General features: G+C 45.4%; 1 protein-coding gene across 1 annotated transcript; it reads right to left on the reverse strand.

Annotated features, from left to right (window-relative positions):
* On the reverse strand, positions 1-27,571 carry NT5DC2 (5'-nucleotidase domain containing 2). Its single transcript, XM_080625278.1, has 14 exons — positions 27,265-27,571; positions 19,344-19,528; positions 18,486-18,560; positions 16,517-16,572; positions 14,682-14,775; positions 10,846-10,974; positions 7,707-7,767; positions 6,944-7,046; positions 6,296-6,397; positions 4,572-4,653; positions 1,764-1,850; positions 1,130-1,270; positions 840-904; positions 1-363 (listed from the first exon to the last, which is right to left on the reverse strand). The coding sequence occupies exons 1-14, from the start codon at positions 27,545-27,547 to the stop codon at positions 102-104; spliced, it is 1,725 nt and encodes a 574-aa protein (XP_080481404.1). The 5' UTR covers positions 27,548-27,571; the 3' UTR covers positions 1-101.

A 27,571-nucleotide genomic window follows, 5' to 3' on the forward strand; every position in this document is an offset into this window, starting at 1 on the left:
TAAGTGTCAAACGCCCTTTAGTGGTAGACAGAGGTGCTGCTGGCCGAGCTTCAGCTCCACATACAGCCACGCATTGTGATGCTGCCTGAATACCTGTCCCCTCACCGGATATGCACCATCTCCTCCAGGAAGGGGGTTTTCATGCAGCCTGTGCAGAGCTGATCCATCCAGAGCGGAGCCTCGTGCTGCAGGGGGGTGCGCCGGGGGTAGAAGGTGAAATTCACGTCATAGTTCAGCAGGCAGCTGATGGAGGCCATGTAGATGTCGGAGAACCGCACCAGCCGCCGAGAGAAGTACGTGGGGTTGTGGAATGTGCGGAAGATGCTTCCAAATTGGGGGTTGAACAGGTTCTTTGTCAGTGACCTGAGAGGAAAGAGATGGTGCGCTGTAGGTAAGGCCATGGTCACAGATTCTTCCCTCTCCTGTTCCTTACCCCTGGGCCACCCTGTGGTGTGTCTTCTGGGACCACCCTAAGCACCCTTCCTCCCCAGTTGCAATGCAGACCAGTCCCTATGCAGTGAGTCTGTGATGAATATTCAATGCACTTTTATTCTCCTTGTTACTCTACCTGCTACGGGCAGGAACCCCCCTGCATTGCCAGGAGGTGCAGCAGTAGACACAGCCCAGCATCCCGTCCCAGCACAGGGTAACACCATCTCCGCTTTCCCACCCTGCCTTCAAACCAGTCCAGTCTCACCAGCTGCAGCATTGCACTGCTGCTCCCCACCCAGACAGTGACACCAAGGAGGATACAGGCCAGCACCACTGTCCCCAAAATAAATAGGTTACAAAACAGACCCAGTGCAGGCCTGGGAGCCCCCAGGAGACCTCATGCTCACCTGATCTCCTGACGTTCCTTCATCCACTCCAGCAACACTTGCTTTGACTCTGCATCCTGATACATCTGCAAAGACAGCAGCAGAAAGCCCCACATTGTCAGCCCTGCAGGCCATACCTCAGGCCTGACACCTGTAACTCACAAACCCATGAGTCCACTGCATCAGGAAGAGGATGAGGTATTTTTGACAACACAGGCAAGCTGGTACGTCCTCTGATTCCCATGCTAAGCCCCAAACACAGACTCAGAAGGCAGAATATTGCCCATGCTGCTCAGCCAGGAGCTGTTTACCTGCATTCTCTCTAGCAGTCCTGTTAGAGCCTGCTGCCAGGTTAGAGAGTGCATGTACTGCTCTGTGTTTATGATCCGTATCTCTGTCTCCAGTTCAGGAACGATGGCTCCAGTCCTCCAGCCGTGACGCAGCATGAGGTCCTAGGGGTCAGGGTGAAAAAACAACCAAGAATTCACCATAAAGACTGAAAGCCAAACACAACCCTGCTTCCTAAAAGAGTGGTCTGTTCCCATCTTAGATTCTCACGGGACAAGCATCTATGGCCCATGCCAGGTCATGTCAGTAACAGCCATCTATCTCCTGGCCACCAGGCTCAGCTGCCTGAACCACCTACAAATGTGGGATCCACACAAACTGCTCTCCAATTCATGGACCAGCAGATGGTCTTTATCCACAGAAAATACTTCAGGAGTCCTTTCTCCACTGCTTGCTTCTGCCTGACAGCAGAGTGGGGATGTTTGTGTGCCCTTTGTGTGCCCCAAAAGCCACAGCCTGCAGAGCACCCAGCACAGCATAGCAGAGACCCAAGCATTCAGATCAGGGCCCTGCTTTACACTCCAACCCAGCTGCCACCACAACAGTCACACAGGCTTGCTCCCCCCTGCTGAAGGGCAGAGAGGCCTTTTCACTTACCGCCAGGTCACTGTACAGATGGTCACCAAAGTAGAGCACTTTGGAGCCACGCCAGCCTGTCAGCCTCAGAAAGTCAAAGAGGTTACCCTGGAAGTAAAAGGAGCACAGAGAGAAACACGGTTACAGGCCAGATGCCTCCATCCTCACTGCATGGTACTGGACAGCCACTCCAGCAGCGCTGTCAACACAGCTGGATGTGCCACCTTATGACATGCAGATGTGAACACTCGTGAGATGTCCACCTGCTCACTCCCCCACAGTCTAAATCCAGAGGTTTCTGTCTTTCCCACTTTATTTCACTTTCCTCCTATGTGAAAACCCCCTGTACATCCCTCAGCTTTTCTTAGGCCTCAGAAAAAGGCAGAAACCCTTCCAAACTCAATAAACAAATTCATGGGAAGTTCTGTCCTCTAGGACATAGCGAGTCAGGAGGACAAAAAAGGCAACAAAAGGAGGCAGTTTAGAGGCCAAAAGTGAAAGACACCTAAATTAGAAAACCCTAAGCAATGGACAGAAAGAACCCCAGGTGTGTTGGGCTCAGGTGATAACAATTTCATCTCACAGGGTGCATCAGAGGTGAGGTGAGCACCATCATGCAAGGCTTCCGGAATCAGGAGCAGCTGAGGCTGTTCTCACATCACTGACCACCATCCCAACCCAAGAAACTAACACCACCCACAAGCTCACAGGAATTGCTTCACCAAGCCAAAAAGCCAGGCAGCTTGGGCAGCTGCACAGCTAAGTAAAACAAACCAAACCCCAAAGCACAGCACAGAGCAGCTTTCAAGGCTTTCCAAAAATCCATCCGCACACGGAGGAGACTTCAGGGAGTCCCTTCCATCTCCACACAAGTTTTCCACATGAGTCACAACAGAAACAAAACCCACTAGGGAAGGAAAAGGCCTCATCAATGCCAGACTGGACTGTGCCAGCACAAGCAATCAATGCAAACGTGCAAGCCCCTCAGCAGCATCCCTCCAGCCAGTCTCCAGTGCCAGGAAAGAGCCAGCGTGGATACCCAACAGCACCAGTCAGCACAAAAGACCCCAAACACAAGCCAGCTCCTACAACAGCCTACAGCGCTGCATCTGGCCACTGACAACATACTGTATCCACTGCAAAGGGTGCCCAGAACCAGGGTGCTGGGCCTCCTGCTGCTGAAGCACCACTGGAGATGTGTAGACTTCCCTTAAGAGCACAGAAACACAGGGCCAGGCAGGCCTCTGCATATCTTGGACACAACATTGCTGCTGCTCACTGAGCAAGATTGCTCAGGGAGCCACTGGCAGAGCAGAGAAGTGGTCCGCAGCCTTGGGAGGAGCATGGTCATTTTGCTGTGCTCTGGTCACCTCAAACAGCCGTGGACTTGACAATCAGGAAACTTGTGTGGAGCTCCACTGAGCTACAGACCTGCTACGTGACCTCCAGGAGCTGGTTTCCTCCCCTCCTGAGATCGCAGACTAGGGGAAGGCTAGGAGCACACACATGTCACAAACAGAAAACACCACATCTGTCGGAAAGGAGGGACTAGAGGGCCATCACTTGAACTTCCCTGTCCCCAGGGCAAAACAATGATCCTTGAGATCCCATTCATAGGAGATACCCACAGCACAACCACCACACAGCTGCGCTGCAGGGATAAGAAAAGTCAGCTAAGAGGCCTCTGGCAACATCACCAGTACAGTAAGGTCCAAGGCCACTAACACTTGCCAGAAAGAAGCATATTGTGGCACTCCAAGAAACCAAAATGCTGGGGACGCTGAACTACAGCCATGATACAGCCCTGTCACATACCAAGAACCACAGTTAAGCAACAAACTTGATGCAGTCGGATGACCATTGTGGTGGAGGAGAACTAGAGAGGCGGCCAAAATCCTGCCCATCCCTCTTTCCTCCCTCATCTTTTCCCTTCCTCAATGCACCATTCACTTAGTTAAGCAACCTGTGGCCACAAGATGTAGGTGGTCAAGAGCAGGATTTGATTCAGCAATAGACCCCATTGCTGAGGTGTACCTTTTCCTCTGAGAGAGTTGCCAACCCACTGGGAAAGTTTGCCCATGGGAGAGAGACTTTACATGAGCTCTACTTGCACGTTCCCAGTTCCTAGCTCTTGGCAGAGGATGGGACACTAGCAGAGCACTTTGACAGACCCATCGGACAGGCCAGAGGCTTCCCAACAGCACTACTCAAGGATATGACCTACTTTTCTACCACAGGTCAGGTCCCAGCTACTTGACCGCAATCTCGCTAACAGTTTCTTCCTGTGGGATTGGATATAACCAAGAACAAACCGTCCTAAAGCCAGAGGCAACTTGTTCTCAAGGGACAAACCAACTGCAGTGAGAACACCCCAAGGCAGCAAGTTCACCAGAGTTACAGCGCATCCTTCAGACACGCTTGTCCTTCAGGAAAGAGACAGGAGCTAGGCTTTGTACCCTATTTGATCACCCTTGTTTCTCTATTCCCTCCTCCACAAGTCCTCTTTTTCCAGCCTTGTGGAGGTGTGGGAGATCTCTGCATACACATCAGATTGCAGAAAGCTCTGCCTTCTTACCCTGAACTACCACAGTCTTGAGAGCAACTCCAAGACAAGAGTTCCAGGACCAGGACACCAAAAGAGCCACGGGAAAGCTGCACTGTTGGCCACATTGGACAATGTCAGAACAGAGCTCCTAGGGTGAAGTTTCATTGTACACTGGGGCAGGGGGCATTCCAGGCTTTTCCAGTGACTTTCAAAACTGCAGATATCTTATAAGTCCCCACTATTTCAGACTTGCTTCCTACCCCTTATGCACCCATTCGCTTTACCTCTTTGTAGATCTTTCCTTTCTCCAGCTGGTTTATTTTGTCCCACTGCAGTGAGCCATTATCATCCAGTTTTCTAAAAGGTCTGGAAAAGAAAGGGGGAAAACATCAACTCCTTTTGTTTTTTTGGCAACTGTCACCCAGCAACCACAACATTTGAACTGGAAAACTTTTCTACCTATGTAACGACTCCTAATAAAAGGATGAGAAGTGCCTTTCTGGGCCTTCTACACTACTTTCTCAGGGGAAGAGAAAGTGTAAAGGGAAATACCTTTTCAAAATGCTTCCATTGATTGTAACCATTCCATGGCAATATCCCTAACAACCCTTCTTGCTTTCTAGATATGGAGAAGAGGGGAAAAAAGAATCATAATTACTGTCTCTGAAATGCTGAGGCCAAGAAGGCTTTGCCACAAAACACTCTGTGTCCTGTTACAGTCTGGCTACACCCCAGCCCAACAGGGACTGCTGTTCCTGAGGGCTTGTCTGACTACTTTCCACTTGGACAGAAGCAGCAAACCAAGACTTAAGTTACTTGACCCCTATAAACATTCATGCTCGATAGGCACATTGGTCCCTTTTGGGGTAAGAGTTCCAAACTAGGAGCTCTGCGATCAAAAGCCTTGGTATGAAGCAGCTCCTGCTGCAAGCAGAGGTAATCTTATCCCAAGGTATTGTATGATCCTGAGCTGCCCTAGGGCAGAAGGAATCCAGCCTCCCACCATGAATGCTACAGAGTACCTGGGCAAAGGGGTCCAAAACCATGAGAGGTCTCCAGTGCACACCTGCCCTTTCCCTCAGAGAAAACACGCCACAGTTCACTACAGCTCACCATCAGGAGGCTCCCCTCACCTCGGGTGTATGTGCCATGTTATTCCACTGGCCCACTACATGAGTGGACTTTAGGCACCATGCAGCTGTAAGGTTTTATCTCCTAGAAGAGCAGATTGTCATTGCTCCAGGCTACATTTGTAAGGCACTTCACCTACACCTCATGAAGAAAATCCTTACAAGGTCAGCACAGTTTATAAATCCAGTTCGTAGTTTACTCCCATTTATGCTAGTGGCCTGGGAAATGGGGGAAGAAAATACATAAATAGGAAAGACTAGACCTCTCCCTGAAGGGCAGGAATTCCTCATCAGTCATAAGCTGAGGCAGCAAAGCAGACATAAGCTCCCAAAGCAACTAATCCAAACAGCAAAGCAAGAACAGCAGCTTGCCTATCAGCTAGTCCCTTGGCAGCGCCTAATTGATCACAAAACCCAGACACCATGTACAAAGGCTTCTAGAGCTGCCAATTACCAAACAGCATGTATGCAGTAACTAAAATAATAGAAAGAAAAAAGAAAGAAACAAACAAACCCACATGGATATTTGCTGTGGGGAACAGGAAAAGGAAAGATTTTGGCACATTCCCAAGACCTAGAGGCACAAAATGGCCAGCTCTCATACACACCAGTCCACTCTTCCTTTCTTTCTAAAGATTTAAGTACATTATTACCCCTAAAAATCTAAGTTAAGCACAGACGATAGAACTGACAACAGACAATTTTAGACACATGCTTTCTGCCTGGCACTACTCACTCCAGCTACTTATTCCCAGACTGGTCAATTTTCATCTCCTCAAAGACTATCAGAGATGACAGTGGAAATGGAAAGTAAATGGAAAGGGGCCCAAAACCTCAGCCCCCCGTGCAGCCGGGCAGTGTTTCCCCAGGACACATACTTCCGTCGATCAGTGAAGAAGTTGGGCTTGTCAGCTTGCACAATGACCATGTCAAATAAGTCCCGCCAGTTCTTGCCAACCATGTGTTTCATTCCTTTGTCACTAAGGGCAAAGGAACAGCAAAGTTAACAGATCAAGTACTCTTTTTCACCCAACACTGCATTATTACACTCTAATTTCAGTAACAAAGAAAGCACAGATGGCAGGGGGGTGGAACTGAATGATCTTGAGGTCTTTCCAACCCAACCCATTCTATGATTCTATGATTTGTGAATCCCCCACGGGTCTCTCATTGCACAGAGTGTTGATGTAGCACTTTGACCACTACAAGCTGTCCCACCCTTTCTCCTCTACCATGGGAAGTCCAGAGAAATCTGTGATGCAGCAAAAGCTGCTAGAGGTAATCACAACTGTCAGCTCTGTACCACTGTGGCCAGCCACAGCCTCGTATCTTCTTCAAAAATGTGACTCTCCATGATGTGGAGACTGCTGTGGGGTGCAGCATTCACCACAGCCGGTTCCCAGACAGCACCCTCATGAGTATTGCCACAAAAACCTCTAGCATACAACTTCCAGATGCTCACAGGAGAGACCACACAACAGAGTTCTTGCTGTGGTGACTCACTGATGTGCAGTAATGGTACTCACACAAAGCTAAAGGGACTGTTTGTAATGAGGAAGAGTTTCTTCTTGTGGTTTACCAGTCGGTTTAGCACAGCATAGATTTCATCCCCATGCAGAATATACTGTTCTGTATCAGAATAAAGCAGACATTGTCAATCAAAACTGGCATAAGTCACAACCACATGTCTTTAAAAACACAACCAAACCTAGCTCCTATACCACTAGAGATGCAAAAGGCCTGAGTTAGATCCGCCTCAGGCACGCAGGTAGTGAACCACCATGGTGACAAAATGGCCTTCCTCATCTTCTTCAATCCCACCCAGAGGGAAGGGAAAGAAAGACTGAGGAACTGAAACAGCTGGCAAAAAAGAGGGTTGATAGCAAACCATCACAAGGGACAGGCACAGCCACTCCAAGCCATGTTGCTACCAGGAGCTTTCTTTCTCCTGAATGATCAGAAAGCCTTCCCAGGTGGTGCCTTTGCATGTTCACATCATGCCAAAGACCATCATCCCTCACTTATAAGCTGAGGGAAAACAGAAACACAAGGAATGAGGTAGCTGTTTCCTCCATTAAAACAGATCCTCCACCTGACCCTAAATACCACTTGTTTAATGCCACTCTGTCCCTCAGCTGCCTTTAAACATGCCACAATCAAGTATTTCATTAAATTCTGTGTCCCTCTGACTCCTGTTATGGCAGGTAGGAACTACACATCTTACACAGAACGCCACAAAGTACGAGACATGTCAAAATGGGTTGGGCACCAGAGCTCTGTTTAACTCACCCATATCTTTTTCAATCCATTTGTACATCACTCCTTTCACATGTACATCTCTAATGGCATCCTAAAGAAAATGGCAGAGAAAAATGTTTCAGTCTTACATATGACATTCCTGTTTCCCAGCATGCAAACCTATTGCTACCACTGAGGACCAAAACAGTAATGACACATGCCCTCTTCTTGCTGAATGGACAAAAGCTATGTTAAGCTAAGCAGAGGACCTTGTACAGTGCGGTTCACCAACATAACGAACAGAAGAACACAGTGGCTAGCTCAGCTGATGCAGGAGAAGGCGAAAAACCTCAAAACCTATCTGTGAAAGCACAACTTCCTTCCTGCTCCTGGAAACCAGCACATGTCGACACACTGTTACCAAGGCAAAACCAAGACTGCAACTCCAAAACCATTTACTGCCCCACAACGGTACTGGACCAGACACTAGCTGGCTTTTCTTCCTCCCTGTGCTTGTGGAAACTGCCAAATATAACCCAAAGGATGAGAGTACAGACAAGGCGAACAGCAGCAGAGGAGAACATCTGTGATTCCAAAACACCTCCCACAAGCCAAAAGGGGCTGTAGCTCCTGGCCCCGGAGGGCCAGTGGGCAGAGGCAGAGCAGAATCTTGCACTAGGAGGGTGAGGGGGTTTTGCCAAAACAAAGCTGCCCACTTTTCAGGAGGGATGCAGTTAAAACAGATATTGTCAAGGGCATCCAAATAACCTCTGTTTTCCAGGCCAGAGGCCAAAATGGAACATAGTTTTGGACACACCCAACTGAGATTCTTCCCAAGTCTCCATCCAATGGGATATGCTGGATACACAAAATGATTTTCAGCGCAGCAACACATTTAGCAGTGTTTGTGCATGCAAACGCTTGTTTTAATGGTACTATCTTCATCCCTGACCATTTACACAGGTAAACAAATGCTGCCTTTCCCCAGGACCCTTAAATCCCAGTTACACCACATGAGCTTAGGAGCTGCCCTTTCAGACTGGATTCCCACACTCGCCACCGACACTGCTGCTGGTCTCATGCTGTGCTGGTGAAACCTGCTCATCACCCTAAAAATCCTTTCCTTCAAAGCTTGGAGAGAATCAGAATTTACATCCTGGATGGAGACGGTGAAGGAGAGGGCGTTACCTCTTCAAAACAGTTTTAGGAGTCTTTCCACCATGGATTTGAATGGTAAAAAGGCAGAAGTCACATCTAGTTCACTAAGGGACTGCCTCATTGGAAAGAAACTGAACAAAAATGCAGGAGAACAAAAACAAGCAAACAATTTTCTCTTGACCAGCACTGGCACTAAAAGCAAGCAATGCGTTGGATTTGTGTCAAAACTACCTTTGCAGAGCTGAAAGAGATTTCAGTGTGCTCCTTTCCTAAATCCCCACCCCCAAAAAGCAAAAGAAAGGGAAAGGAATAGGGAAAAGGGAAAGGAAATTGGTAGCCTGGAGAAGTGTGAAACGGCTCAAAAACTCCTCCAAAGGAAAGCAGGGTAAACTGTACATTCTTACTCTCAAATACGAAGCGACCCAACTGGTATGACCAGACTATTTGGTTTACATGTCAGCTTCAACCTTTACCATTGCCTCAGGGTCTGCCATTTTGACTCAGTGCAGTGCCTGTAGCACCCAACCTGCTCCCAAACACACAGCTCTGCAAACAGGATTACCATGAAGAGTGTCAGGTTTAGACATGTCTTAACCCGCTGTGAGCTGTGTTGTCATAACAGCTGGGACTCTGCATGCCCTCTCAGACACGTGCCCATGTAGGCACAGAAGGATCCCTGTGCTTATGTCCCAGATTTTCAGTATAGATTTCGGGCATTGGCACAGATTTTCCGTCCTAGCTCTCTTCTCTGCCCACCTCACTCATTCCACTGGAATGACCTCATTCATCAGCAAGGGATGCAAAGAAAAATGCCAGGATCAGCAAAGTCAGGACTTTGAGGACTTGAGCACACCATTTGCACTGTATTGCCAGTAGGTATTGAGTATGTATTAGGCTGTGTCAACCACCCAACTGCTCTCAAGATTTCAAGTAGAAACACATCCAATTTGATCTCAAAAGAAGGTTCAGAAGACTCTCTTGACAAAAGCCTCAGGAGTCAGCTGTATCCTCTCTTCCCATTTTCCTCACCTCAAGAGCAAAAACAACTGCAACAGCTAGCACCCTGGAAACATGTTAAGGTCTTGTGAAAACTGGCTGGCGTGCTCCTATCAAGCACTAACAGAAGGTTAGAATGTAAGCTGTTGTAATCCTTGGCTGCAGCAAAGCTGACAGGGAGGATCCTTATCACAAAAGCAGCAGCACAGACCTGGAGCTCCATCTCCCTCACAAGACGACTGAGTGACGAGTGTATGGGCTGCTAAAAGTGGATGAGCATAAGATTCCCACAAGGTACAAATCAAAAACCCCTCTCCATGGAAAAAGGTGTGTGATACCAAGAAAGGTGCATCATCTGTTAACAGAAGCCACACAGGGCAGCAATCTCAAGCACTTGCATCTTGTCTACAGCATTAACTAAGAGGTCAAACAATATCCCCAACAATGCTGATAATCCTAAACAGCCCTTTCAAATGCCAGGAGCGAAGCTGTAGGACAGAGTTAGCACCTTGGAGTAACTGGCTGTTGAAAGCCACTCGAAAACATCCCAAAACGATCAGACTACTCTGCAGCTACAAAAGGAATAGGTGGATTCTCAGAGCAGGCAACGGCAAGTTGCACAACAATTGCTGTATAAAGCAAACTGTTTGGTACAGGGTCAGACCAAGCCTCTTTGAAAAATGAGATATTAACTGGAAAACACAGAACTTAAAAGTCTGCAAACCAGAAAACATTTACATAAGCTTTGTGACAGATCCCCCACAGGAGGACCTTCAGCCTAACTAGCCTACACACTCCTGCAAGAGAATGTACACCACCAATGCTGGAGTAGGCAAAAACCCAACAAGTTCTGAAAACACAGCTTTGAATATTCCCTGGTGATCCTTTGATCTAAAGGGGCAACAAAGCTGTTCTACCAGGCTGCTCACTAACAAACAGCCCCTTAGGTCTGGGTACTGCAGAGCTCACAGGTGCTAACAAAGAGCTGACAATTCTGATGTGGTATGAGCTTTGGGACTGTTGACACTTTACTTACAGATATATCCTTGTAAAGGTGCACCTGGTCAAATTCAATACCATGAGTTATGAAGTAATCAATAACTGAAGAGAGCAGTGTCATTTCAGGAAGAGAAAAAATGTCCATAAACTGCTTAAGTGATGGACCCTGGAAAGAAAAAAATGAAAGAGACACATTAAGCAAAAAATACTTAAAAAAAAAAAAAAAGGAAAAAGGCTAAAAGCCACCAAACAAACTCCTATCACCCAGTGCCATCTGGAAGACATCCCAGGCTAACAAAAACACTAATGTGAAAAGTCCCAGCCACTCAGCAAGTAGCCTTCTCTTCTCAACCAAAACACAATGCATGAACAAATGACGAGAGAATCTTCACCTTACAGAAATCACAAAACAAACCAAGCATCATTAACATCACAGGGTAGAGGTGGAGGAATTGGGAAGTCAGTCCTAGCCACTAACTTCTCTTTCAGAAGATGGGCATTAATGCAGGTGGCAACAGAGAACACTCCGCTAAAGAAGCAGCTATGGCCCTTGCTGGAGATGCCCCATCTAAACCAGTCTGTGACACTGGACACATGGACACCAAAGCTGCTCTAACCACATTCCAGTGAGGTTTCACACGGCAATGCAGGAATCACTCCAACAAGCAGTTTGTCAACACCTGTATGCCCCTGAGTCACTCCAGAAAACCCAGAGTGGGCACAAAGAAGAAAAAGAACTTCAGCCCACCCAGCTGTCAACTGGAAATGGACCATTAAATTCCAACCAAGGAATAATTCATCTTGCATTAGGCAAGGTGGCAGCTCTCCCATACATTTGCTATTTTTATTGCCTATGAATCACAGAACTATCAGCAGGTCAACAGCCAACGTTGGCTCCAGAGAGTCCTTCCAGTAAAATAAAGCCAGTTTGTTCAGTAGGTACCACCTATGCAGAAGACCATGGTGATTCCCACTGGGTAAGATGAAGCTGGAATCAATTTTTTCACCTTTCATTGCTGAAGTGCCAGGGCAGCCAAAGGAACAGTTACTAAGGTCTTGTACCTGAAAAGCAATCTGGGAGGTGCACAGACCTCTCAATGAACCTGGTCACCAGAGGTGCCCTGGCAACCCAGTCACATAGTGCATTTTCGTGTCAGCTTTGAGCAACCCATGACTGACAGACTCGAAGTTGCAACTCTCTAGGATAATATTCATCCACATCAGAAGGCATTTATTATAGCTATGTGACAGACAGACATGAAAGCAGCATCCAAAAGATCACAGAATATACGCATGGTGGAAGCTGCGAGAGGGCGCATGCTGCCTAACGACAAACGCTTGTTCCTGTCATGACAGGATGTAACAACAGTAACATCTCTTATTAAGTCTGGTCTTGTAAGGGCAGAACAAGAGACTGGCATGCTTTGCAGCACTATCTAACAGCAACAGGGGGCAACACAAATTGGAGTCAAGGAAGGTGATGCAAAATGAGCAAAGGAATGACAACAGCGTTTTGCCTGAGGTCTGTTACCAAAAAATGCTGCAATCAGAAGCTATATTAGTGTGCTGAGGGTTATATAGTTTCCAGCCAGCCAGCACAGGACAACTTGACCTACTGCAGAAGAGAACACAAAGCACGCCCTCTGGTTTGGGCTACATACTGCACACTGTAGTGCTGCTTAGTGATACTCCATGAATCCTTTCCACAGACTTCTGTCCGTTTTGATGTGTTGTTGCTAAGGGAACATTTCTCCCAATAAAATTCTCTCGGCAAAACCAAAATTCCCTGAAAACAGCTTCCATCTCTTTTTTTCCTGTTGGGGGATTCTGAGAAAGAATCAAGAGGGACACAGACAGGCAGCTCCTACTGTAAATCACTAGGTATGGCAGAGGGCAGCAGAGCAACAACCCAGCTTTCAACACCTTAAGGATAGAGAAGTCAGTTAAATCTTTGATGTTAACAGCTAGGATTTACTTTGCCAATACTGATTTCATTTTTTGTGCCTTGTGGCATTATCCTACACAGCAAGTCCAGCCTCGACTCATCCCATTTAGTGGCCTTGACTTCCTTACAGCAGACAGTGTCACAGGTAGGATGAAAACTGGACCATAGTTTTAGAATGCCACATATGCTTTTTCTACAAACCCCACAAGTTCTCCACCTTCATGACAGCCATCACTAGTTTTGCCAGTGAAAGCCACACTAGCTGCACTGTCTAACCCTGGGCAAGATCTGTGCCTTCCTGCTGCAGGTGTTGGTATGCTGGTAGCTGTCCACACACTCCTGCCAAGAGAGGATCAAGAAAACACTTAAGGGAGAACATTTATGCACCTCAGCTGTATCAGTCCCACTTGTCTTATGCCTTGCTGCCTGGAATCACTGACTGGTAGCCCTTCCTGTTAGCCATACAGGTAGCGATATCAGCATGGCAGACTAAGGAGGACAAGACCAAAGATCCCTGCTAAAGCCTCACTCCACACCAATTGCACTGCAACAGCAGTGCAGTTAACCCAGCTGCTTTCCCACTAATGTGCTAGTGCACAGGCTGAGCAGACACTGCTGGATGCAAATGTCATTAGCTGTATATACTTTCATTCTCCTTGGAATCCACCTATTCATTTATGGAGTTCATTACGTTATTAGGAGAGGAGTTTCACCTCTTCACAAAGAATAAGCTGCTATCTCTACTTCTGTGGCCAAATGTGTTTTTCAATGCTAACTACAGGAAAGAAGAAAACACCTGGTACGTACAAAGCAGCACAGAAAGACACCTTGGCATGAGCCAAGGTCCTACAAAAGGCCACAGCTCAAAGCAGATTTCATGCCTACAACTATTCAAAAAGAAAGGTGAAATCACCTCATGTTTTCAGGAGTGAGCAGAGCTGCAGAGCGGGAGTCAAATGGAGCGCAGTTTACAGACAGATAACAAATACTAAACAGAAACATCCTATTTCAAAGCTGGAAACAACACTGAGCTATAAACAGAGTATACACTTATCCAGAAAGCAACCACCCAGATTAATTGTTCCCAAGAGAGAGAGGAATCAAAAAGTGACCTTGCTGGAGACTTCACACAGCAGACTCAAAGGGGTACTACCAGAGGAAGCTTGCCCTTCACAGTCCAGCTTCCCCTAAGGCAACTGAACTAACAAAGGGCAAGAAACAAAGCTGTTCTCAGGGGAAAAGGGATGTGAGGCTCTGCTTGCTCACTGCACCACACTAGACACTTGAGGAAGAAAAATCTCTCCTAACTTCCTCTAGTTCAGGCAAATGAAGGATTTCTATAGCTCCTAAGGGCACAATGTCAATACTTTATTGTGACAGTAAGCGTTTCTACCTAAAAAAAAAAGCCCAAAACCCACACTCATGGATGCCAACCCTATGAATAATAGCCACTGAGGTGTGGAAGGGGATGCCTTTAATGGAGGAAAAAGAACCATACCTAAAACCAAAGAGAAAGGCACTGCAAGCACCCTGCTGCTACACACACATACGCCCCCTCCTGCACAACTCACTGCAAATAGCATCACTGCAGGCTGTCCTGGTAGCTTGGAAGCTAGATTTGGCCAAGGACCAAGCAGAGAACATCTCCCTATCAGTCTCCAGAGCCATCAGTCTCCAGAGGCTTTCAGCTCTAGGCCAATAGCCTTGGTGTTTAGGAATTATTCACAGATGTCTTTCACATGCTAAACTGCTAAATAACCTCTGGGGCAAATTCCCACTAGAACAAAAACACACACTGCAGGTCACTAGGGACTAAGCCTTTTGAAGTCAGACAGAGGCTGGAGTAATTTACATGCTCGCACAATTCACTTTGTTTTCATAGCTCTTAAAAGAGCTGCTGCATCATAGCAGTAAATGGTTTACAATACCTTGCCATAGAAGTCACTCATCTGGTACAGGGGGATGTGCTGCGTACCACCATAGAGTTCAATTACCTCTTCATCAGGTACTGGTTTGAGCCCTCTAGACACAAAACAACATAAATAGTTTGTCAATAATCACTAGTCTGCACAGAGCTACAAACTGCAGAGAAAGAGAAAATGGGACAAACAGGCTCCTTTCTAAAACTCACACATTTATCTTGCACAACAAAGACAGACAGACAGCCTGACAGCTCCATGGCTTCTTAAGATTCACATAAAATCTTTCCTGAGACATTCTTCAGACACCTTGTTTGCTTCTTCAAGTTAATTGAGGGGCTTTATCCACATTCCAGCAAAGTTCAGATTCTTCTGAGAGAGAAGAATCTCTCTGCATGCAGAGATCTCATGCAGGCTTCTCTCTGCATGCTGTCAATCTGCTGACAGGACTGCCCCACCAAATCAGCCCCATGACCTGACTTGGGCTCTGCTGGGTAACTGTAGTTTCAGAGGTTGCTTCCACAAGGTACATCACCATTAAAAGCAGTGGAAAAGAGATTTCTAAAAATGAAGTTTCCTTCCTATTCAGTTTTCCTAAGCAAAACAAGTTCTTTGCTAAGACCATTCAAAACAGAGGTCACATTTTCCCCCTCTGAAACACGGTAGTCACAGGTATCATCAAGCACAGATATCCTCAAGCACAGGTATGGCTATGAGCTGTATCACTTGTGAGCATCAGGTTATCTGACTGCTGCACGTTTTGTCTCTTGCGCAATTTTTGATGGCTGTTTACCAAGCAATCATCAACTTTCCTTTGCTCCTTTCCTATGGTACAGCCTCTGAGAAGCTAAAAGTTGCCTCAGTTGTGCTCAAAAGCAAAGGGCAGTCTAGGAAAAGGACACTTCAAGAAGGATAATTGCAAAATGTCACTATGGGAAAAAAGTTTAAACAAGTTTTCACTAAAAATCTCTTGCAAAGCTGAGTAAGTCTCTCCCCTCCTCAGAAGCTAGCACTCAAAGAAGCCAATTCTCTTTGATTATGAAACTCCCTTCTTAATATTCTTAGAGTGTTTACTGTAACTGAAGCTTAACAGCAAAAGGGCAGAGTTCAAGAAAAAACAACATTAGCTTCCATGCTCAGGAAATATAACACAGATTTACAGGAGCTTTGCTACCAGTATCCATGAATTACTACTTCTTACACACTAACCCCACTCCACTTTGGGGTAAGGTTTTGTCCCAGTCTCCAATCTGCACTGTTTCAGCCACTTATCAGACACACATGCAGCTTTCCTTGGAGGACAGCAGGAGTTAAAACCTAGGCCCTAAACTGAGCTCAGATTCTGATGCATCGTTACTTCTATTGACATGTCTGCATTGCTTTAAGATTTTACTTGCATTATGTGGACCACTCCCCTCTTAGCTTTATGAGAAGGAACAGCAGACTATTGCTGGGGTACACCCCTGCCTGGAGAAGACAGGCCTGTATGTGGACCACCTACAGAGGAGTCCTTTCCTAGTTGCACTGTTTGCTCACAGACATCAACCCAAGTGTGCTGTCACGTACTCAGATGTCATGCAGAGTACGCGACCAGGTGTGTTATTAACCATTACAAAAAGCTCCAGATCTTCCCACCCACACTTGGCTTGAAATGCTTGAGAAAAATAACTCCCTGCAATTATATGCCAGGTAAGCATTTGAAGCAAGCACAAACAGGATAAGCCAGATGAGACTGTGCTCTGCTCAAAAAACCTCACCTCACATGCCATGAACATACACTCAGATTTAGTAATCCCCCTTTGCATATATGAGCATTTAGAAAATGATTTTCAGAACAGACAGACCTATATGCCGTCCCCAGCTGGACATAATGGAAAGCATCGATCTTCATGAGAAGACTCTGTGATAAGGGAGAGACATTTACTGTTAGAAGTAAGTTTATACTAAAACCTTATTTATGTTTCAAGTTCCACACAAATTACATTTAGAAAATAAAATTCAATACAAACATTCCACATTTATGTACTTTAAGCTGCGCTTAGCCTCCAGCCACTTTCACACACACTTACTCATACTGTGACTTATAACTGGCCTCTCTGGCAAAATACCACCTTTCTATGAGCCAAAATACCACTCTCTGTTACACTCCAAAGTCTGTGGATAGGGATGCAGTTGAAAAACAGAGAGAACAATGTTTCTTTGACTCAGTAGCTTCTTATCTCTCTTCCAAAAGTACACACAGTGCAAAGAAACTTTGTGTGCACAACAGATCTTTTTCTTGTCTCATTTATCTTAAGCAGAACAAAATGGGCAAATTCTGGTTTAGGGCTCAGCTGCATCAAGTCATTTTCTTCACAGAAGAGCTCTCCCTTCCACCATTTCTCCCTGTCCCCAGCAGAATTCAGCAAAGATGCTCAAAGATGTTCAGGAGCATGTCAGGCTGGTAACATCAGAGCTTCCTGCACATTTTTTGTATCAGACTCACATATTCATGAGTCATCTCTTCTCCACCATCCATCATTGTGAAGCACTAACACAAGTGCTCAGGCATCAAAAGCAGCCTCTTACTAAATTCACAATGCTCTGCAACTTGAAAAGGACACAGCATCAAACTATTTGTGCTGTCTCTACCACAGTGCAAGGTAATAGATTCCACAAAGCATTCACAACCTTCAGGCACATTCTTTTATTATGATACCATACCATTGTAGCTGGTTACACAGCTAGCGGGGCAGACCTCCCACTAGTTTGTGAGGCGTACAGGCAAACATGCTGACTAACTTAGGCATTACCCAGCTTTTTGTGTCTTTTGCAGAATCTGATCTAAGAAAAGAGAGTTCTCACCTTCTGCTCACTCGCTAGCTTTGTTTGGCTTGGCTAGTCTGTGTTTTGCCAATATATGAGCCAGAGATTCAAACAGAGAAAGAAACTTCTCAGAGTCTCTCACAGATCCACTTCTCACTTTATGAAGTCAGAGGTATGGGCGGTGTGTTGCCATGCTGCCGCCAGAGTTAGAACAAAAGACATGAGAAAACTCTATATAGCTTTTTTGCTTCATTCTCTTTTTTTCCGCTGCTGGAGAACAGCACACACATGCTCCAGCCTGTGCTGCTGCTTCCCTGGATTTGCTCAAAGCCCCACGTGAGAAAAGCTGCTAAAGTGAAGCAACTTTCTCTGCTGGGCTCCCACCTGACTCCTGGCTGCAGCAGCCAGCATGACATCATTGGGCATCAGGCTTTCAGGGAATCTGTCCAAAGCACTGAAAAGGGTTAAAGCCTAGTGCTTGCACTTTGCCTGTGCTCCTAAGAAGCATGCATCTCAAGTAGCTTGGATCTTTTTCCAGGCAGTCCTATTATTCAGGGTAGGGGGTGGGGAAGGCTTCCTACAGCATTCTCCTGACAAGTCGTTTCTATTCTTGGAGTAAGACATAATGCCAGTCCTCCTGGCACGTTTGTAGTTGCAGAATTGAGGTTTGTTGCTTAAATTTCCTGAAAGCCAAAAATGATCACATCAACAAGCTCAGTTTTCTATTTATTAGCTGTGGAACTAATTGACTTTTAAACTGGCAAGGCTTGTTTACCAGAGGTCTTTGCTAGAATGTCCCATTTTGCTAGAGACTATGCAAACATAAAAGACATCTTTCCCTTAGAAGGTTTATAAGTAAGAAGAACCCACAAAATGAAAAGCACAGACACCTGGGCTCACTGATAGCTTGGTGATCAATGTTACTGCAAGCAATGACAGAAAATACTCCACTAAAACCATACCCCAATGGAAGACAAAGCCCAGGAGATTGAACTTTGTACAGCTTACCTTTTGTACATCATAGTGAAGTCCACGTATGGCAAACCCTGGAATGTAGTCATACTTCGCAAGCCCTTCTGGATACTGAGAAGACAAAGAGTGAAGTAGTTAGAGGCATAAGCATTTGATTATCAACAAAATAATTTCACCTGTTGAGCCTGCTCAGTCCAACTAGTCCACTCACCCCACGCATAAACTGGCCAAGGAACAGGTGCACATCATTTTGCCCCTTCACCAAAGAAAGTGGATAACTAGAGAAAGGCATAAGGAACAGGATACCCAAAACTAGTTTCTCTCATGTAAGGAACACTAGTGAAAGTATAACAGATTCACTCAGGCAGTGAGGACACTTCTGGTAAGCTCCACTCAACGCATATATTTGGCAAAGCAGTGGCACTGCAGAGCCCCTCTGAAATGAAAGACATGGTGAGAAGAACATGCACAGACCTACTGCAAACAAGATTCCCATTACTGGACAAGCTATGCAGCATCATTTACATTGACTTGCACAGGTTAAGTCCTGTACAGCTTCAATGCTGCTCCACAATTCATGTTTATTCGTCATGTGTACCTCAAACCAGCAATTCTGTAGGCATTATTGCCATAGTTAAGTAAAACAGATGAGATCTTTCTAGACTAAGGTTCCTGCTCCGTATCTATAAAACCTCAGGAATGTAGAGCATGGTTAATTGTCTCAAAGGAAATTAATTCCATGGACAGGCAAAACTTTCTGCAATCAAAGATTGTGAAACATGAAATTTATCTCAATAAAATAAGTAATTGGCACATGTGCACAACGCAGCATTTTTGCAAGTCTGGAGTGTAGCAATAAGCTTAATTGAGTGGAAATTCTTAACACATCATTACCTTGAATTGTTCTATTAGGATGTCTCTGGCAGTATTGAATATCATAGAGTGTAGTAAATTAGAGTACTGTGCTAATGTGTAATCATAGTCAAAGCCATATATCTCAACATCTCCCAGGCTGATCTCATTGTTTGCGTAGATAGCTGCCGGGTTGAGGAGATTGCAGACTCCTGGTGGAAGGAGATCTAAGAGAAGGGAAAGGGGAGAAATTAGAGAAACTGTGAGGAACACTGAAATTTCAACTTCTCATTGTGGACCTGAGCCAGAAGTACTACGTAGCAGCAGCAAAGGAGCACAGTGCTGCTGCCACAAACTCACTCAAATAATCCTCCCCGTGAAAAAACTCACTGTGAAACCTCTGGCTGTGACTGGGGATGAGTCTTTCACAGTAAGACTGACCTTTTGTGTCAGGAAGCTGCAAAACAATGTCCTCTCTGGCCTACATGAAGCAAAGCAGACTGAGATTTTCAAGTCTCAAATTTCTAGCTCACTGCAGTTTCAGCAGCAGCTCACCAGCATGGAAGGCAGCTGCAATATATCACCAGGAAAACATGCACCCCTCACTTAAAACTTGAGCAAGACAAATAGGCTCCTCTGAGAAACCTGGATTACCTCAAATTAGAAATGGTGAGGTTTCTCTTTTGGCATTTTAGGTTTCTCACAGAAGCAGCCAGACTTCACAGAGCAATCCTGCAGGTACTGTTAGGGCTTTGTTGTTGTTGTTGTTTTGTGGGTTGGATCTTTTTAATTATAAATTGGCAGGATAAAACAAGGTTTTGTACAGGCACCAACAAAATGTAAAAACTCCACATTAAGCTATGCTCTTGGAGCATGCAATGCTGATAGCAACAAGTTATCTGCTTTCCTCTGATAAACAGCTGTGGAAACAGCTCAGTCCTTGCATGTGTTTTGTCACTTCAAAACAGGCTTACTGTTCAAGATGTTTGTGAATAACACTTTGCTCCCCGCACCACTGGGAAAATGGGGGTTAAGTGACCTTCCAGCTGAACTACCTGTATCTTTGTTTGTCAGAGCTAGTCTAGAGAGCAGAGAGCTTCAGTGGCACTACAGTGGGAGAGACAGGAACAGACCCTCGCCAGGCTTCCCACTCCAGAGAGCTGTCCTTCACAAGATGAGAAAGAGCAATAAAAATAGTTCCCTGTAGTAGGTTGCCTAGTCATATCCACACTGGGGGATAGAGAGGGGAAGGAGCCATTTCCTCCCTCCTCAAAGACAGGTAATTTTCTCTTTGAATGATAGGAAGAGTGCAGACATTTTCCAGATCCTACACAGCATCAGCAGGCAGGGTTTTTTTTTTTTCCCTTCCTACCTTAACTTCTGGCTTTTAGCAAGAACCCCTGTGCCAGTTCTTTAGTGCTTCCTTACTATAAAACCAAGTTTCATCTGAATCTAGAATAAGAAAAATATTATTAGAAAGAGATACCAGCCATTCCCAATAAAGACTTTGTCTGGAATGATTACAGAATTTAGGTAAAAGCCCAAAGTGCATCTGTGAGCGCTAATCCAAAGAGGTGACCAAAGAAACAGGATTCAGATATACCATAATATTTATTTTTCAGGGGAGAGACACATTACAAAACATACCCATCCCTCTCTCCTAACTCTCTTTCCTTTGGCCTTCAAATGCAATTCACCAGATAAGCTACAGAGGAACCACTAGAAAAGCAAGCAGTATTTTAAGGCAGAAGGGTTGACTTACTGGCTACACTACAGGAACAAGAGCTCCCTTTCAGTGACTCTGCTGGTGGCAAAGTTCCTGGAAGAGGCTGAAGAGAGCAGACACGATCAGAGAACTTTCCACTGGGATTTTGAAAGACGGAAACCATAAATAGGATTTGGATGATCACAACTTTCATCCTCCCATCATAAACAGTCTTTGCACCATAAACAAACAGAGCTCCACTTCCTGTCCTCACCTTCGGATAACTTGTGGGAAGATCTTTTTCCAAGCATACACTGGCATTTGCAGGGTGCTATTTTTCTTTCTCACAAGGAAAATAACAGAGCCCTAATCACATCACAGTGCACATGTGCAGCACTTTCATCTTCCTATGAAAGCTTTTATTAATACAACAAATGCACCCCACTTGCTGCTACCATATCCCTACAGAGAGGTTAAGCTCTTCCAATATTCATCATTTGCTAACAAATTTATGACAACACATTTTGATAGCCTGAGAGCAGCACAAAATACCATTGCCTGAACCCCATCTCTTCTTTCACAGAGGACATGACACCCATCTAGGTTCAACAAGAGACACAACTTTTGCAGAAACACCCTCAGGAAAAGCTCAGTGAGAGTACGATGTTGTTAAAATGACGGGGTAGTCTGAGATTCACCAAGAGCATGAAGTGAGTCTTATCTGTGATCAGAAGCATAAGCAGTAACTGTGCCACAATATGATTTATGAAGTATATTTAGACCCATGGGATGAAGCAATACTCCTTCCTGCCAGCCTCAAATGCACAGTTTCTCTGCTGTTCTCTGACAGCCTCCAGCCCAGATCATTATACTCCACTCGGATATTTTGCCACTAACTCACACAGCATGTTCTCTCTTACCACATAAGGGCTGAGAAAAGATGCATACACTAGCCAAAATGCTTTCTCACCATTGCCTCACACGTGTTCCGTATGCACGCTTCCTGGAGCAGAGCACATCTCCTTGCTGTGTTTTCTATCACACATCATTGTCACCAAACCAACTTGCAGCAGCTTGCTGACAGCTTGCTCTTTCCACGCTGACATCCTCAATCTTACATTTACAGTAGTTTCAAAGTCATTGATCTCCTAGAAATAAAGAAAAAGCTCTGGGTTTCAGTCCAGAGACCCATGCTGCTGTTTGACTCAGTGTAAATGTCCACTTGCAGCATCCTCCTCAATATGGTGGTAAGAGTCCCTCCTTTTTAAGTTCATACAGGCTTTCTGCAGGTTCAAACTACCTCAGGGAAGGGTCAAAAGGTGGGAGCACATGCAAGATCAGTTTCAATATGAGAGCCCAAATAGGTCTGGTTTACTGAGCCAGGTTTCAAGAAGTTTGGATTTTTGTTAGTTTCGTTTGCTTTTTAGTTTTGGTGGATTTTGGTTGGTTGATTGGTTTTGTTGAGGGGTTTTGTGCTGGTTTTTGTCTGGGTTTTGAGGTTTTTGTTAAAATAATCCCAGTTTGGATTTTGCTTTGTTTTTTGTTTTGCTTAATCACCTGGCGGTTACAAATTGTGAGTGCTTAAACAAGTCCTGGGCTGCAGACTTGGGTGCTGCTGCTCTGCTGACACTCAGCACGTAACCTGCCAGGGATCTCTGCCTCAGTTTGCATGGCAATTGTCAAGTCAAAACAGACACCCTCCAGAAGCCTATGGAGATGCCATTTTTCAAGCATGATAGCTTTTGCTTTTTTTCTGCTAAGACATGATGTAACAGATTGAGGGACAGATATGATAAATTACAGCAAGAAAAAAACCCAAACAAAATTAAAACCACTTTTGATTATTAAAAAAGAATGATAATCCCATCTACCCTTTCCATTTGAGTCCTAGCTGGAAATGAAGACAATACCACAGACAGTCACTGTCTACTCAGCACTTCACCAAGGAAGTGTGATCTAAGGAAGAACCGACGTGTGTACATCTGAGGACAGTGGGGAAAAAACAGCTCTTGCAATACATACAAACCCCTGGAATCTGCATACTTGCACAATTTGCTCTGGTTTGCTACTCTGATGGTTTTAAGGGAAGTGTCTGCATATCTGTGGTACATGGTAAAACTCAGCCAACAAAGGCAAAGCACAAGAAAGCTCATGCTTTTTTTACACGTGGGTGTAAATGCAAGGTAAACACACAATACCTCCTTCACTTTACCACTATAAGGCCCTGAACAGCTGTTTAAATTGAAATATCTTCATAACAGCACAAGTGTCTCTTCCCAGGCAATAGCCCACACTGTTAGAAAGCACTAAAACTCAATCCCCAACAAGAGAGCGGAGATGGAAACAAAAGCAGGTAATTAACTGTGTGCAACGGTTAGAGATGCCAAGACACCATATGGCCCCTTCTGATGTGAAAAATGCTCTGGTCAGGAGGTGCCAAGCACGTCTGTGCTTTTCTGAGCTCCCTGGGGTACCAACAACATCACGCAGGAAGCATTCCTTTTCTCTCAGCCTCAGATCCAGCATGTTATTGAAGAGGAACACATAAAAAAGGCAACTTACACCCATCTCTCACACCCTTTGTGTACTCCCAGAGGTCCACTGCAGCAGGCATCTGTGGTAATTTCTTTGTACGACTAGTGAGAAAAAGAACAACACTGAAAAGCAGATGGTCACCGTCCTCCACGTTCTTCATGATCAGAAAGTTCCCTTTGCTCACACTGACTTTCTTTCTAAAGGCAAACCGCCAGTTTTCCTCCCTTCCAAGTACCTCTTTATCTTTTTGAAGTGTTGTTTTGTACCATTTCCTGCAGAATACTCCAATCAGATGAAGTATATGCTTCTACTAAGAGGAGGGGAAAGGAAATCTTACATAAAGAACGTTAAATGATAGAGGAATCATGTTAAAAAGAGTGCTGAAAATCACTTTGGAGCGTAGTCTTGAATTTATGCCATTGTGCCTAAATATTCTGGGATTTCCTGCCAATAAAATATATACAGACTAAAAACAATATTAAAAAAACCTGTTTCATTCAGAAAAACCCCATTTTTTATATACACAAAGGCACTAGACAAATGCTGCTGTAAGAGCTCTTTACAAGAAAAAATGTTTACATTTAGGAAAGCAGAATTCAGAAGTTAACATATCTGGTCACACTTGCTCATTGTCATTTCCAGTCCCAGCTCAATCTGAGGATGCCACAACTCATTCAATGTGCACACTCCCTAAGCGATTTGCAGGGCATTTATCATCATAGCTCTAGACTTGTTTCCTGGTTTGGCAAAGAGTGAGGCTTTTAAATCTTTGTGCCTGCTTGAGATTAGCAGAATCAAAATGTGCTGGATTGCAAAAACTCCCTCTGTACCACACCAGAATCACCAATGCACTGATCACGCAGGGGTGTCATCTTCTCTCCCATTTCCAAATGCAATCGGCACATGTTGCTGACTGCGGCTTGCACCACTTAGATGCAAAGGTATCTCAATCCACATAAACTAGACAGAGAGAGGACTACCTCTGAGCTACACCCTCAGTGTTATCAATACCTAACCAAGCTCTTGCTGTCTGCAGACTTGTCTCTACTCTCAGTAGTTCTCACATTTAACCACGCTCAAGCTTGTCATGCAGAGGCAAGGAGTTAACATTTGTTACAAAGGTTCCTTAGGAAAGCAAATCTATTGTAACAACATTTACAAGTTTGAAAGATACAGTTAAAAACATACACACTTGTTCACAGCTAAATCCTCACTGGCTTGCCAATTCCGTAGATTTTCAGGATTGGATGTTTCCTAAAGAACAAGACTTCATACATTGCTTACTTAGAAAGCACATCAGCCTTCCTTGACACTTCAGATTCCATAAAATCAGAATACAAGTCTTGCTCAACACCACCCCCTGGCAAACGCAATTACATTTTTCATTTGGGCAGAGGAAAGAAAAGCAAAGCACATTAAGTGTAAGAATAGCCTCAAGTTCTTGGCAGGTAATGAAATCTGGTCCTAAATATCAGTTGCAAAAGGCAGAGGGAAAAACTAAGAGAATGGCTTCTCTTGCACCAGCACTGAGCAGATTTCACCTCAGGAGCACCTTTTGTGTAGCTATGTTGTGCTGTCATTTGTATGACCACTCTCAAGCCTGGCAGAACACAGATGTGTTTCTACAAAGCTGAGAACTTCTGGTGCCTGGGCTCTGGCACTGAACTACAACCACTGAACTTTACTGCACAGAAGCTCTTGTCCTACACATCCTGCCCCATCCAACTTGGTCAGCATTTATCATGAGAATCCCTTCTGTGCAAAAATGCAACACTGCTCTATAAATCAGGCCCTAAGCAAGAGCTGGTTTGAAAACACATCATAAATTCTGCTGGCAGAAACCTCTCTCCAAAACCAGTAGCCATTAAATGACATAGGACAAAGGACCTCAGAGGTGGAGTTTCAGAGAAGGAAGGAAGAAGGTGGTAGCCTAGAAGCCTTCTCAAACTCCATGCTGATGAGTATTGATCACCACAGACATTCACCTTTCCGTCAGCGTTAGAAATTAAGAGCAAAAGAACAAACTGATGAACATTTTGCACATGGCAATTTAGTCATCAAAGCAACAATTAAAACCAACTTGGACCAATTCTGTTTGTGCCTCTTCTTGACAAGACTTGAATAACAGCACAGTCTTGAAATTTTGGTTTGGAGAGCTATTCTTTAAACAATCAAAGGCCATCTCGAAGGTTTGTAAAGAGTCTGCTCTGTAACACATGGGTTTCTTCGCCCAACTTCATTTTGCCTTTAGTCCTGGTGATTAGTTCTCCATCTCAAGCAATAATTGTACTTCTTGCTTCTCTACAAAGCATAACTGTGAATACAAACTTCATAATCTGTCACATAGTAAACTGAGGTTTTTCTCAGGAGCCTATGAACACATCTGCATTTACTGTTTCAATACCATTATGGAAAAGAAATAAATAGCCTTTGAGGATATTAAGGTCCAAACACCATTACAAGTCTTGCAAGTTGGAATTTCTCTCACGCAGTGAGGCTAAAACTCAGTCTTGGAGCAGGGACTCAACACAAAGCCACTGTCCTCTGTCAGCACCCTTTACTGCCTTAGCAGCTCAGGCAAAGGAGCTCGCATCCTGCAAAAGCCGGAATAAGCAGGCTGAGTATCCAACAGATCAGCAGCCAATTCCTTTATATTTGTGTGTCATTTTATATCAGATCTCATGTACTGGGAGATGGGGAAGGAGGGAATGACACAACTTGTCAGTCTCAGAACAGCAAGATGGTTCTTCTAGATGGCTAAGGCTGGCTGCTCTCCTTTTCCAAACCTTTAGATAAACAAAAGCTAAGGGAGAGCTATTTAACAGCAGACAAAGTCACACTTCCTAGCTCTACAGTGCTTACCTTCAGCATTCCAAGAATCAAGAAACCAGCAGGAAAAATTCTCTGCCCTCATGCCATGAAAGCTATTTTTTCACATTTTCAGAAGCACTTAACACAGTAGAGGTCTCCTGCTGCCCAAAAGACCACAGTCCTGTTTTACACATGGCCAGATTTGGCCAGTGGCACAAGTTTTCTCCTCCCTTGGCGAGATTTCAACGTATCTGATGGAACCACGTAACTTCTTGGCCACAGAAGCAAAAACATACATGCACACATGAGTAAAAGCTGTTTTGCATCTCTAACACAAACTGAGCTCAGGATCAGGAGACATCCTAGCAGCTGTAGCATCAATCTTCCCCATGCTCATCCTTGTGCCAATGGCGAGTTACAAGTTGGACTCTGGACTTCTCACCACTTCAATCAACATCCCTGCCTATTCATCCTAGTGTAATCACATTTCTCTATGCCAGCCAATGGCACATTTGAGGAAAATGCCACAAGCCCTTCATTTAGACCATTTGCCATGACTATATTCTTGTTAAGGTGGGCAGCTGTGAAGAACCCCCAATACTCTGCAAGTCCTGAAACACTGAGACCAGCTGAGTGATCTTTACAGAGGGAAACTCAAATGGGGAGAGGAAGATTGGGGCCAGATTTCACAAGAAATCAAACCATTCCAGAGGGCCCCGGGGTGAAGAAGGCGTGTAGACGGCATTGTCAGGGAGAAGGCTGCTGACTCCGGCAGCTGCACAGCAACCTGCACATCCCCAGTTCTGCGACGCGGGGAAAGGCACCAGGATGCGAAAGGGGGGGAAAAAAAGACAGGAGAAAGGCGAAGCCCGGCAGGACGTGGCAGTCCCAGCGCCCGGAGGCAGCCCTTACCGTAGACCAGCTTCTTCATCTCGTGGTACCTGGCCCACAGATAGGTCTTGGTGTCGGCTCCCTCGGCCGGGAGGGGCTGGCTGCCCACGGCGGGGCCGGGGTCGGCGCCGCGCCGGGCTCTGCCGGGGCCCGCCGGGTGGTGATCCCGGGGCTGCCCGTGGCTGCCGTCACCGGGGCACTGGCTGGCTTTGGGGCGGCAGCTCTGGCAGGAGACGGCCACGGCGAGGAGCCGGGGGGCAGCACCGCTGCTCCTCCTCAGTGCCGCCATGCCCAGCGAGGCCATGGTCACGCCAGACGCTGCAGCCCC

The sequence above is a fragment of the Psittacula echo genome, assembly GCF_963264785.1.
Source record: "Psittacula echo genome assembly, chromosome: 9".
Lineage (NCBI taxonomy): Eukaryota > Metazoa > Chordata > Aves > Psittaciformes > Psittacidae > Psittacula > Psittacula echo.

Coding starts and splice junctions, on each gene's coding strand:
- NT5DC2 (XM_080625278.1), bottom strand. CDS start 27,547: ATGGCCTCGCTGGGCATGGCGGCACTGAGGAGGAGCAGCGGTGCTGCC. Junction 18,561..19,343: donor TCCTAATAGAACAATTCAAG/GTAATGATGTGT, acceptor TTGTCTTCTCAG/TATCCAGAAGGGCTTGCGAA. Junction 364..839: donor AAGGAACGTCAGGAGATCAG/GTGAGCATGAGG, acceptor CTTTCCTCTCAG/GTCACTGACAAAGAACCTGT.